Source organism: Saccostrea echinata, unplaced genomic scaffold (assembly GCF_033153115.1).
Source record: "Saccostrea echinata isolate AGI-Se365-2 ecotype Australia unplaced genomic scaffold, CSIRO_AGI_Sech_v1 ptg000015l, whole genome shotgun sequence".
NCBI lineage: Eukaryota > Metazoa > Mollusca > Bivalvia > Ostreida > Ostreidae > Saccostrea > Saccostrea echinata.
In genome coordinates, this window is record NW_026889764.1 from 10,149,321 (window position 1) to 10,164,109 (window position 14,789).

At 33.7% G+C, this 14,789-nt stretch overlaps 1 protein-coding gene across 1 annotated transcript in view; it reads right to left on the reverse strand.

The window, feature by feature from the left end:
- Nucleotides 1–403: 403 nt before the first annotated feature.
- LOC133187844 (uncharacterized) overlaps nt 404–14,789 on the reverse strand; it is a 38,760-nt gene continuing 24,374 nt past the window's right edge. The window contains exons 6-8 of the mRNA XM_061323239.1: nt 4,115–4,205; nt 925–1,057; nt 404–748 (exon numbers count right to left, since the gene is read on the reverse strand). Of these exons, the coding sequence (XP_061179223.1) occupies nt 4,159–4,205 (47 nt within the window). The 3' untranslated portion in view covers nt 404–748; nt 925–1,057; nt 4,115–4,158. The remainder of the gene's footprint in view (nt 749–924; nt 1,058–4,114; nt 4,206–14,789) is intronic.

Consider the following 14,789-nt stretch of genomic DNA (forward strand, 5'->3'; position numbering starts at 1 on the left):
TTATTTACACACTGAATTGTCGACGGATTTTTCCGGTCGGCAGGGGATGCTCACTCCTCCATGGCACCTGATCCCACCTCTGAAGTTTTAGAGGCCCGTGTTTGCTCTGCTCTTATTTTGTAATGTTTAATGGACTTTTGAGCTCGAATACTGTTCGTTATCTCCACATATTTCTATTTTACATTCAAATTATCATTAATGTAAAATTGGTAAGTTAATGTTTAATCTTATAAAAAAGTATCACTTCTGCTAATCGATGCAAATGCAAAATAAAAATAACCATAGACGGAAAACTTCATGTGTAAAAGTTAATGTTTCTGAGTGGAAGTCCATAGTATTGTCAATGTTTCTAGGAAAAGACGTTAAAAAATTAAGAGACAATTTATGAGTCAAACATTTACTTCAGCTCTTTCTGAAGAACAAAATAGTCATGTTTCATCGACTCCTCAATACATGCTTCATTTGAGATTTTACTCAGTATATTAAGAGTTCCATTTTCTTCTTTGACGCTTTTATCATATAGTATATTATCATTTTTCATCATATCTAAACCATGCAGGTGTGTGTGGTCGTAATTGTCGTCATCAAACTCTTTAACGTCCTTCTTCTGTTGAGAGGTCAAGCAATTATACGCATCTTTCTCGCTTAGTTGGGGTACATCTGGAAGCTTGGAGCGCTTAGGGAAATCTGAGACTGCCTGTCTAGTAGAAAAATGAGGACGTGAACTATTCTCTACGGACATTGTTTGCTGTGAAAGAGAACAACTTTATTTCATATTTTTGATATGATTTGACTCAGATTTTGGCATTGTAATCGACTTTGAGATAGAAAACATCTACAATATTGTGATAAAAGAATAAATTGATTCATAGGCCTAAAATAAAACGATATTTGTGCAAAACAATATCCAAGTAGCATACATACCGTTCCGTCAGACACTTCATGATATACAGCTTCTTCGCAGTAGTATAGTTTGGCATTGGTCTGAATAGTTGTGTCACTTTCTTGTCCACTATATGAGGCATTTAGAATTCCAGTATTTCTGGCAGGCTTATTTCTGTTACAAAAAATAACTATAGTATCTTTCATGCACGGTTTGTAATTGTATAAGTTTTATCCAAACCGTGTGTTTTCTATCCCAGAGCTAATGGCAAGAGAAGAGAAAACTCACAACGAGTTGGGTAAACAAATCATATCAAATTATAGACGATAGGAGATTATTTTAATCATATGTTTTAACCTAAATCTAAGCGTTCTTGCACTTTTTGTTGGCTCTTTTTAAAAGTCGCATAACAGCGTCAACTCTTGCACCTCTTAGAAAAGTGAATAATAGCAAGCGCATTGAGCGGCGCTAAGCGCCGCTCGCCCTGCGAGCTCTCACGACAACGCCTGGGCGAAGAGAAAATTCGGACTGTGCACATTCATTTAAACGATTTTTTTTTCCGCTGTAACCTCTGGACCCACAACGCAACGCTTATTATATCTCGCCGCGAACTACGTTCTCTCGGTAACAACAAAAGTTCACATAAACTCACCTCTGATTTAAAGAATATTGTATACAGATACAGTAGTAGATTAAATGTTCTTTGTTAAAATTTTGCACTTTTCAAACTTTCCATTATGTAAATTCAGCTAGTTAATAGCCATTCTCTGTAAGCATTTAAACTCTTATATAGGGAGTGTGGCACGCTAGGTCTTGGATTTTTAGGAAACTTGGCACACATTCCTATATTGATGTATGAAACTAAAATTCATAATAAAATTGTTGCTATGGTCAATGGTTACCACGGCAACAAACGCACATTTTTCATGGCCTTAAAAACGCTAAATTTTGATGAAAAATTACCCTTTTTGACCTATTAAAAGTCTTTAATAGAACAAGATTTTTACATGTCTTTATCTTTTTGCCAAAATGCATCATTTTTTTAGTTCTTTAGATAATTTCTAGTATTTGAGTAACTTTTCCCCATAGAAAAAATATCCCCTGTTTTTAAGTAGGATTTTTCTGGGGAAAATTGCAGATTTTAGGCTCTTTTGAAAAGCATGGTATAAAAGTTTGCGGACATTTGGGAAAAAGTAAATACATTAGTTTGAAAGTCCATACATAGTTCTAATATAAACTGCAAAGAAACACTTGGTATTTATATGTTGTTTTCATGTTACCATGGTTACAAACTTATGCTTTTTTTAAAAAAAATTCAGAAAAGGGCAATAGGTATCTACAATCAGTTTCCATATAAATACCTGAGTATTTTTAAATGGATTAAAACCAAATTTAGATATATGGTACTCAATAGCAACGACAAGGAGAAAAATTAATTTTCATGACAAAAGGTCAAAGGTCAAAATGGCTCGATTTTGATGTAAATTTAAGGAAAATAAGCACATTTTTTTCTGTGTCATAACCAATACTTGTGTTTTAAACAGCATATGAATAAACAAATTACAGTTCTGGTGGACAATAATTAGCATCACATGAATTGGTAAATACGGACAGAAGGTCAAAGGTCAAGGTCAAAAATTATACACTCTGTGTGTGTGTAAAACTTTCATTTCCGAGCGATATCCGAAGAAGCTTTTAAGCTTTTGCAATGAAATTTTATATCATAACTCCCTATGGTTCCGCCCGCCCCTCTTAAAATGTCCCGTCCCCCCATTCCCCACCACCCTCCTACCCCCCACCCCTCTAGATCCGTACATGCTCTTTTTTCCTTAGCAGCGGACACAGATTATCTGAATAAGCTTGTTAGTATAGCATTTATACTCTGATATTGTGAATGTCGTATCCTGTTTTATATACAATGTATTTTACTGAAACTGGTATTACATTCTCATCTTTAGCTTGAAGCATAATGTGAAAATGCTATGAGAATGGTTTATTAAGGTCATGTAATGATAAAAAAAGTAGCCAAGTCAAAATATTGAAATATTGACACTTACCATGTATTGAGTGACTTGTCTACGTCTGTATATGTTGAAGTCACAGTCAAGACGTTCCAAATGACTCGTGCGGTTTGAAGAGGCGGATCTTGAACAACTGCACTCGCCCTAACGGTCGCACCGTCAACATATTAGAATAAGGCCAAAAAAATCAAGAAGTATCTGATATTTCAAGGATTTAGTTGATAAAATAATTAAGAATTTTACTTCAATCTTCCATTAATGCTTATACAAACACATGTATATGATTTTATAACAGCACAAGGCGTCCGAATACAAAATTTTAAATCTTACAAATTTTTTTTCCAACAAGTGATAATTACTGCATGGATACAAAAGTAAACATTATAAATTATTACATCTATCAATTTCTAATTCATCAAATTATCCCAAAAAATGTTGAAGAAAAAGAAATGCATGTTGAATTATGATCTTTTTTTTTTTTTTTAATTTTATGTCATTTGTATCGACAAATAGCGAAAATGCAACCCAGGACTTTTTAAAAATATTTTTGCCCAGATTTACCTCATGCATATTATTTTAATCATGTTAATTTTCTGACTTTTAGTAATATAATTTTGGTCAAAATTTAGGTTGTTTAATTTTTTAGGGAGGATGAAAAGTTAAGTATGGAGGCTATTCTGAAAATGTTTTTCTAATCATCAGGTATGTTCCTCATAACCAATGATCAATGCTTATCAACTAGTAGAACCTCCAAAATATTATGCCTCTGTTGCTACAGACACATCTACCAAACACAGCTCACCAATTAAGTGCTAGATTGAGTGTATTAAGATATTTAAGGGGCCAGCCCTACATCAGTTCATTATAGGAAAGTATGCTTGTGATAAACATGATAAGAAAAAATGTCAAGTGTCTTAGATCACAATGAATGGATAAAGCGTGACGGAGTGTAAATATTGTACTCGTACATGTGCTTTTATATACATTATTAAATTTTTCATGCTGTTCATGTGCCAATTCAAGCATTAAAAATCCTTTCGAATATTATGAAACATGCATGTTTAGTTCGACGACTTTCTATCACAGTCCCCTCGGTTAACACTTGTGTTCTACCAAACATCTATCATTATTCACATTCTGTGTGTTGCTTTATTTGAACCAGAGTTAAAAAGGGAATGTCTCTTTCCTTTCCATAAAAAACACTACTCACCTACTTTGACGAATTTTTATGACGAGCGAAACTAGGAAAATAATTCAACCCCCTACCATTGCTGCAACCAAGTGCGTAAACATGAGAAGGCCTATAAACATTTTAAAGAAAATATTTATTTTAAAAACACTGAAAATTCTTATGACTGTCAGATATTCGAGACGATTTACTTAATGTCCTTTACTCTAATTGACTTCTTGTTTTAATTTTCTAAAATCTTTCAAAAATTCCAAAACTTGTTGACAAACATATTGATCATCTAAAATCTTAAAATAAGGAAATGATTTTTTTTTTTTTTTTTGGTAACAAAATCCCTGTCTATTTACTATCATGTTGATTTTCTATTGAGTACGAGGAGTTATCAAAATGTTCGTGGACTGGTGCCATAATATTTAAACCACTTAAGGTACATAGTAGAAATTTCACATATTTATTCATCATCACCTTTTCTGTCTACAGAATATACTATAAAACACACGGATTATCTATGAATAAATTGTCAATGTTTTGATAAGCATTGGTGTGACTACACTGCGCGACCGCAAACCAAAATACGACTTATTTCTACCTTAAGTCTAACGGAGTGAAATCTTTCGATATGAGCATTTTTGTCCGATTTTCAGGTTAATTCACTCGTATCATGCGACAATATTGTTAAGTATAATTTATAATTTTTTTGTTCATCACCCCCATGCTGTTTTAGATGAACAATTGAAGTCTCCAGTGCCGGCCTTATGAGCTGACCAGCACAAAGAGGACTAATAAAGTAAGTAAATAAAATTTATAATTTTTACTTTATTTGGTCAATTTAGTGAGACTTAATCATATATTCATTAAATAGTACTAAAAAAATAGTGGTTAAATGACGCCGGAGGGAGGTTAATTTGTGGCAATTTAGATTAAACCCACAGAGACTTCGGAAATGTTTGATTGAATATGCCGGGGAGAGACAAAATAAGTCAACAATACATATTTAAACAAGATGTGTTTGTGAAACACTGATGCCCCCGTATGGCAGCTTATGGCGAAGGTTAAAGATTCTCAAATGCAAGTCAAAATCCAGGCCAAAAGATAAAAAATATTGATACCCAAAGAAAGATCTTGTCTCAAGGAATACACCTGTGAAATTTGAAAGACCTAGAAACAACTGTTCAAAAGTTATGGCGAAGGTTAAAGTTTTTTAAATAAAAGTCAAACGTCAAGGTCAAGGTCAAAGTGGTTGGTATCCAAAGGAAGATCTTGTCACAAGGATTACATATGTGAAGTATGAAAGCCCTAGCACCAACCATTCAAAAGTTATGGCCAAGGTTAAAGTTTTTCAAAAGTAGGTCAAACTCCTAGGTCAAGGTCAAAGGGTCAAAGTGGTTGGTATCCAAAGGAAGGTCTTGTCACAAGGATTACATATGTGAAGTATGAAAGCCCTAGCATCAACCATTCAAAAGTTATGGCCAAGGTTAAAGTTTTTCAAAAGTAGGTCAAACTCCTAGGTCAAGGTCAAAAGGTCAAAGTGGTTGGTTTTCAAAGGAAGGTCTTGTCACAAGGATTACATATGTGAAGTATGAAAGCCCTAGCTCCAACCATTCGAAAGTTATGGCCAAGGTTAAAGTTTTTCAAAAGTAGGTCAAACTCCTAGGTCAAGGTCAAAGGGTCAAAGTGGTTGATATCCAGAAGAAGGTCTTGTCACAAGGAATACACATGTGAAGTTTGAAACCCTAAGCACCAACTGTTCAAAAGTTCTGGCCAAGGTTAAAGTTTTTCAAAAGTAGGTCAAAGTCCAAGGTCAAGGTCAAAAGTTCAAAGTTGTTGGTATCCAAAGGAAGGCCTTGTCACAAAGAATACACATGTGAAGTTTGAAATTCCAAGCACCAACTGTTCAGAAGTTATGGCCAAGGTTAAAGTCTCACAAAATTTTGCAAAAGTGGGTCAAACTCCAAGGTCAAGGTCAAAAGGTCAAATATGATGGTACCCAAAGAAAGGTCTTGTCACAAGGAATACACATGTGAAATATGAAAGTCATAGCTCCAACCAATCAAAAGTTATGGGCAAGGTTAAAGTTGACAACAGACAAACAGACAGACAAACGGACAAACAGACAGACAAACGGACAAACAGACAGACAAACGGACAAACAGACAAACAGATAAACAGACAGACAGGACAAAAACAATATACCCCCGGGATCTTTCGATCCGGGGGCATAAAAAAAAAAAGGATTCGGAGAGAGAAGTTTAACGCTGCATGATTCGCGGTCCGGATGTTGAAAGTCAGTCATGCGTCGAAAAGTATCGTTGTTCACGTACGGTAAAAATTCAACCCGGACGAGCGGATTAAGCTGCCAAAGTCAAATTAGAATCTTTATCTTTCGTATTCATCCATTTTCAATATCAGCTGTTCTAGAAATGTTAAGATCATATACATAAGATGGGTTTCAGTCAGTATTTAACATTCGGTGTATCGCGTCAAGAAAAGTGTTTTGACGCAGAGGGAGCGGACATTGATAAACAATGATGTTGTCGAACGTAGCGCCGGTTGATCATATATAAGTCTTGTGTATTTAATGATAAATTGGCAAATTATCAATGTATCAAGCTAAAATTACAACACTTCTTAGCTTTCCTTTTATATACCTCATAAATTTTGTAGGCGCAGCCTCTCTAGTATTAATTTTATCACAACAGTAAACGAACTTTTTTGTAATCCCTCGTACATATGTTTATTATTAGTTTTGAAATTCATGTATTGGTACATTTGTCCTTCACAAGCAAACACAAGGAGGGTTAGAAAGGGTTTACGTGCACGGAATATTCTTAAAATTATTAACACAAATTATTAGAATTAATAAAAGTGCGCATAAAATGTAAATAAATGCAGTCCAAGGCAGTTCGCTGAAATGAGTTAGATACTTACGTAATTATCGTCATACTGTTGACAAATTTTGTATATTTAAATTGCATACGATTTTCAGATTCGCTTTCGTAAAAAGTATCAATCTTTTTTAAACATTGCATGGAATACGCCATAATTTACTAGTGAGGTATTCTTAACTGATTCTTTTGCAAAGAGTATATGGTTCTTAAGCTACTACAATTTTCATTAGCAATAAAGCTATAAACACTTTTACCGGGTAGAATTTAAGTCATTTGTTCGATCATATAGGAATCTAAATTGAGGACTAAATTCTGAATGATTTTTTTTAATTGTATTCAAACACAAAATGTTTACTTAAACTTATGAAATGTATATACATAAGAATTGGTCACTTGAGAATATAAAAAAGAAAACCATTCATAAAGCTGAACACGATTCGTAAATAGGTATACACCATATTAATTTTATTATCTCCGATAACAGCACTGGTGTATACCCTTCGCATTCGTTACACCTGACTGCTTTCTAGTCAAGGTACCTGTGGAATAGACGACACGTGATACTTTATATTACTTTTGTTTACATTTTATTGCAGTTTACGTGTATTTATGTTCCCCAAACGAAGTTTGGGAACATATTGTTTTTACTCTGTTTCTTATTATTATTATTAAGGTCTTCCGTCTTCACGGAAGACCTTATAGTGATTCTACTGTTTCTTATTAAGGTCTTCCGTCTTCACGGAAGACCTTATAGTGATTCTGCTGTTTCTTATTATTATTATTATTCTTATTTTTTTCCCCAAAATTTTGTGCAGGCGATTTCTCAAAAACTATTCAGTGGCTTTAAATGAAAGTTTCAGGAATTATGCGTCCTCAAATGGACTTTGTTCATCAGAAGGAAAATTTGGAAAACTCGCTTCCGGTGCCAAGTTATTGACAGTTTTCTGATTTTAAAATGAAATTTTGTCCCCCCTTTTTGTCAAAAATGGTTTAAGATATGAACTGGAGACTTGTTAGAGATGATAGGTTATGTCTTCTAGATGAGTTGAATCACCTTTTTGTGCGTCGTCAATACTTCCGGTCTTTACCGGATGCGAATTTAAAAAAGTCGTATATTTAAACTTTTTTTGTTTTTCTATATTTTTCTTTTATTTTAATAAGGTTAATAGAGACTCTTCTGAAAATGCTTAATATATAATTTATTTTAGAATTGATCAATCCAAACTCTAGATATTCGCATTTCTAAATTTGAAGCGGGTCCAAAATGGCGGCTGTCTCTGTAAACACCGATAAGTAGGTCAGAATTTATGGAGTCAGCCGAGCGTTTGTTTGAATGAAATACCATAAGGATCAAAGAAATGTGAAGGAAATGTTGGATTGTCACATCACAATTACTTTGCAATTCTGTTTCGCAATAGAGTTTTAATCCGGGGTTTCCTCAAACGTCTACTATAATTGTTCTTGTCTGTATCTCAAAGTAGAAAAACGACATGACTACAAGTGGAAATAGGATAACTACAACCTTTTGTTTTACACCACGGAAAAACTGATCCTAAACCATGGTTATAAGTAATAGCTTTTCAAGAAACTTACCTGACTAAAGCAATCAATATATAGTAATTATTACGTGGCCATTGTTTTTCCCCATACAGGCTTGTGTCATATTAAATGAACAGAAAAGACAGAAATAAGAAAACCATTTTTTTAAAGATTGTTTAATGAAAATGATTTAAAGATTTTTTTCTAAAAGATGTTATTGAACATAAATGGTATCAGATTCCTTGACCGTCGCAGGACGAGACATGTTTTGGGGCGAAACATTCCAGTCTTTTCATGAATGTGTAACTAATCGGGATAGTCCACTTTAGGGGTAAACAGGAAAATAAAACTTGTAGAAAATCTTACCTGAATCACTGCTTTAGTGTTACTTATCCATTATAATAAGTGCAATATGATAAATATACTTTCTCAAGCTCAATATTCAGGTTATAAGAACATACATTTTGAAATTTCATTGAAGCTATTACCATTTTAATAGAAAATACATTCCAAAGGAAATGCGCGAATATTTACCCATGACGTTTCGCGCGAAATAATGTATCGTGACCAACCTTTCGTAGTAGACAAATGGTCTGATGTAGAAGTATATGGAAGTGCAGAAAAAGATTACATGGACATGCCTGTATATGGAATTACATGAAATAAAAAGTTGAATACATAAAGAATAAAAGAAAGTAAACAGTATCATCAGAGAATGGCTAAAGATATGAATATGAAACTTGCTGAGGTGATAGAGTATCAAATGTAGATATGGTGATTGACCATTATTTTTCGTCGTTCTTACTTCCGGTCGCAAACGGAAGTGAATTCAAAAATGTTAAATTTGCAACTTTTTGTTTTTCAATATTTTTCTCTGGGATTTACAGGGTTAATAGAGAGTCTTCTAGGAGTTTTATGTATGTTTTCATCTTTTTGATTGAAAAAGTTTGCAGAGATTTTTATAAAATTCACTTCCGGTCGAGTGTTTACCTGTCCTCAAAATTAGAATTTGTTCTCACAATATTGCTCGGCAACAGTAAACGACTGAAGTCTAAAATTTTCAGGTCTGATAGTCAGTCATCAGTGTATTTGAATTGTGAGAAAATCTTGTATCGCCGTTACTTCCGGTCGTGACAGGAAGTGATGCAAAAAAGTGAATGGTTAATGGTTAGCTTTCTTGGATTTTCACGCTGAATTTCTTTTATCACTTTTTCAGCGTGAATTTTTGTTTTTTTTTTTCAGAATCGGACGGAAGACCTCTCATTGCTCGCAATGAGTTTCTAGTTATTATTATTATTTTTTTTTCCCCAAAATTTTGTGCAGGCGATTTCTCAAAAACTATTCAGTGGCTTTAAATGAAAGTTTCAGGAATTATGCGTCCTCAAATGGACTTTGTTCATCAGAAGGAAAATTTGGAAAACTCGCTTCCGGTGCCAAGTTATTGACAGTTTTCTGATTTTAAAATGAAATTTTGTCCCCCCTTTTTGTCAAAAATGGTTTAAGATATGAACTGGAGACTTGTTAGAGATGATAGGTTATGTCTTCTAGATGAGTTGAATCACCTTTTTGTGCGTCGTCAATACTTCCGGTCTTTACCGGATGCGAATTTAAAAAAGTCGTATATTTAAACTTTTTTTGTTTTTCTATATTTTTCTTTTATTTTAATAAGGTTAATAGAGACTCTTCTGAAAATGCTTAATATATAATTTATTTTAGAATTGATCAATCCAAACTCTAGATATTCGCATTTCTAAATTTGAAGCGGGTCCAAAATGGCGGCTGTCTCTGTAAACTCCGATAAGTAGGTCAGAATTTACGGAGTCAGCCGAGCGTTTGTTTGAATGAAAGTACCATAAGGATCAAAGAAATGTGAAGGAAATGTTGGATTGTCACATCACAATTACTTTGCAATTCTGTTTCGCAATAGAGTTTTAATCCGGGGTTTCCTCAAACGTCTACTATAATTGTTCTTGTCTGTATCTCAAAGTAGAAAAACGACATGACTACAAGTGGAAATAGGATAACTACAACCTTTTGTTTTACACCACGGAAAAACTGATCCTAAACCATGGTTATAAGTAATAGCTTTTCAAGAAACTTGCCTGACTTAAGCAATCAATATGTAGTAATTATTACGTGGCCATTGTTTTTTTTTTTCCCATGCAGGCTTGTGTCATATTAAATGAACAGAAAAGACAAAAATAAGAAAACCATTTTTTTAAAGATTGTTTAATGAAGTTGATATAAATATTTTTTTTTCCTAAAAGATGCTGTTATTGAACACAAATGGTATCAGATTCCTTGACCGTCGCAGGACGAGACATGTTTTGGGGCGAAACATTCCAATCTTTTCATGAATGTGTAACTAATCGGGATAGTCCACTTTGGGGGTAAACAGGAAAATAAAACTTGTAGAAAATCTTACCTGAATCACTGCTTTAGTGTTACTTATCCATACGATATATATAAGTACAATATGATAAATATACTTTCTCAAGCTCGATATTCAGGTTATAAGAACATACATTTTGAAAATTCATTGAAGCTATTACCATTCAATAGAAAATACATTCCAAAGGAAATGCGCGAATATTTACCCGTGACGTTTCGCGCGAAATAATGTATCGTGACCAACCTTTCGTAGTAGATAAATGGTCTGATGCAGAAGTATATAGAAGTGCAGAAAAAGATTACATGGACATGCCTGTATATGGAATTACATGAAATAAAAAGTTGAATACATAAAGAATAAAAGAAAGTAAACAGTATCATCAGAGAATGGCTAAAGATATGAATATGAAACTGGCTAAAGATATGAATCTGAAACTTTCTGAGGTGATAGAGCATCAAATGTAGATATGGTGATCGACAATTATTTTTTGTCGTTCTTACTTCGGGTCGGGAACGGAAGTGAATTCAAAAATGTTAAATTTGCAACTTCTTGTTTTTCAATATTTTTCTCTGGGATTTACAGGGTTAATAGAGAGTCTTCTAGGAGTTTTATGTATGTTTTCATCTTTTTGATTGAAAGAGTTTGCAGAGATTTTTATAAAATTCACTTCCGGTCGAGTGTTTACCTGTCCTCAAAATTAGAATTTGTTCTCACAATATTGCTCAGCAACAGTAAAAGACTGAAGTCTAAAATTTAAGTTTTGATAGTCAGTCATCAGTTTATTTGAATCGTGAGAAAATCTTGTATCGCCGTTACTTCCGGTCGTGACAGGAAGTGATGCAAAAAAGTGAATGGTTAATGGTTAGCTTTCTTGGATTTTCACGCTGAATTTCTTTTATCACTTTTTCAGCGTGAATTTTTGTTTTTATTTTCAGAATCGGACGGAAGACCTCTCATTGCTCGCAATGAGTTTCTAGTTAAGGTCTTCCGTCTCCACGGAAGACCTTATAGTGATTCTATTGTTTCTTCTTATTAAGGTCTTCCGTCTTCACGGAAGACCTTATAGTGATTCTACTGTTTCTTATTATTATTATTATTAAGGTCTTCCGTTTCAGACGGAAGACCTTATAGTGATTCTACTGTTTCTTCTTTTTCTTTTTATTAAGGTCTTTCGTTTCAGTCGGAATACCTTATAGTAATTGTACTGTTTATTATTAAGGTCTTCCGTTTCAGACGGAAGACCTTATAGTGATTCTACTGTTTCTTTTTATTATTATTTTTTTTTTCCCCTTTTCTTGTCGGAGCGTTTTCTCAGAGATGGCTGGACGGATTTTCTTGAAATTTTCAGGGATGATAGAGAATGAAAATACCCCTAGGCGTTTTTTTCATTTTTTCAAAATTCACTTCCGGTCGTCAGATATGTCCGATTTCCGTTTTTTTCAAAAATATTTTGTCCCAGTCATATCTCAGAAAAGGTAAGAGATTAAGACACCAAACCTATACGGTTAATAGATCTTGAGGAGTAGGCAAAACCATTTGGGTTAAGAGCGTCAGCCGTCACTTCCGGTTGTCACAGGAAGTGATCAAAGAAATCGAAATTTTCAACTTTTCTTTTTTGATTTTTTTCTTTCATTACATTGTTGCATCTTATTTGTAGATTCGAAATATGTTAGTCTTACCGGAACCAAAAACGTCAACTTCCGGCTATAAGTGAAAAACTGCATAATTTGAGTATTTTACTTTCCCATAAATATTTTTTATACATAATGTATTTGAACTGATTTTTGAATATGTTATCAAGACTGCAAATGTCTAGAGTAACGTCAAATATCTTTGTAAAATTCACTTCCGGTCGCGCGTTTAAATGTCCGCAAAATGAGAACTTGTCCGAGTGAGATCTCAGAAACGGTAAGAGATTTAGACACCAAACTGATAAGAGTATTAAACCTTGAGAAGTAGACAAAACAATTTGGCTTAAGAGCGTCAGTCGTCACTTCCGGTCGTCACAGGAAGTGATCAAAGAAATCGAAAATTTCAAATTTTCTCTTTTGAAATAAGACTTGCATCATATAATTGTATCTTTTTCACAGTTACGAGATGTCTTGGTTCCACTGGAAACAAAAAACGACAACTTTCGGTTTTAAGAGAAAAACTACATAATAGGGGTTTTGAATTTCCCCCAACATATCGCTTATAGATAGAGTTCTTTAAATGATTTTTATATATGTTATTGAGACTGCAGTTGTCTAGATTGACATGAAATATCTTAATAAAATTCACTTCCGGTCGCGTGTTTTCTTGTCCACAAAATGAAAAGTTATTTCAGCGAGATCTCGGAAACGGCATGAAAGTAAAACACCAAACTTGTAGGAGTAATAAAACTTGGTGAGAAGGCAAAACACATAGGGTTAAAAGCGTCAGCCGTCATTTCCGGTCATCACAGGAAGTGATCGAAGAAATCGAAAATTTCAACTTTTCTTTTTAAAATTAAAATTTTCATCACTTTATTGCTTCCCTTTCGCTGTTTTAAAATATGTTAAATTCCACCGGAAAAAAACTTTAAACTTCCGGTTTTAAAAGATAAACTACGTTATTTCGTGGTTTAGCTTTCTCATAAATATCACTTATAGATAAGTAATTGAAATGTTTTTTTTTTTTTTTTTTTTTTTTTTTTTTTACATATGCTGTAGATACTGCAAAAGTCAAGAGAAAATTCAGAGATTTTTATTCAGTTCACTTCCGGTCGTGTGTTTTCTTGTCCTCAAAATTAGAATTTGTTCTCACAATTGTTCGGCAACAGTAAAAGACTGAACTCTAAAACTTTCAGGACTTATAGTCAGTCATCAGTTCATTTGCTTGGTGTAAAAATCGTGTGTCGTCATTACTTCCGGTCGTGAGAGGAAACGAAGCAAAAAAGTATATTTTAAGTTATTTGGTTTCTACATAAGTTTTAGGCTAATACCGACGTTGGAAAAGACATGTTCATGCAAACAGGAAGTCGTATAACGGAAGACCTTCTCATTACTAGTAATGAGTTTCTAGTTATTATTATTATTATTATTATTTTCCCCTTTTCTTGTCCCCTCGATTTCTCAGAGATGGCTGAACGGATTCTCTTGAAATTTTCAGGGATGATAGAGAATAAAAAATACCCCCAGGCGTTTTTTTCATTTTTTCAAGATTCACTTCCGGTCGTCAGATATGTCCGATTTCCGTTTTTTTTCAAAAATATTTTGTCCCAGTCATATCTCAAAAACGGTAAGAGATTAAGACACCAAACTTTTATGGTTAATAGATCTTGAGGAGTAGGCAAAACCATTTGGGTTAAGAGCGTCAGCTGTCACTTCCGGTCGTCACAGGTGTGTGATCATAGAAATCGAAAATTTCAACTTTTCTTTTTTGAATCTTTTTTTGCATCACATTATTGCATCTTTTTTGTAGTTTCGAAATATGCTGGTCCCACCGGAAACAAAAACGACAACTTCCGGCTATAAGCGAAAAACTGCATAATTTGAGTATTTTACTTTCCCATAAATATATTTTATAGATATTGTATTTGAACTGATTTTTGAATATGTTATCAAGACTGCAAATGTCTAGAGAAACATCAAATACCTTTATAAAATTCACTTCCGGTCGCGCGTTTAAATGTCCGCAAAATGAGAACTTGTCCCCGTTAGATCTCAGAAACTGTAAGAGATTTAGACACCAAACTTATAGGAGTATTAGACCTTGAGGAGTAGACAAAACCATTTGGGTTTAGATTGTCAGCCGTCACTTCCGGTCGTCACAGGAAGTGATCAAAGAAATCAAAAATTTCAACTTTTCACTTTTGGAATAAGACTTGCATCACATAATTGTATATTTTTCACAGTTA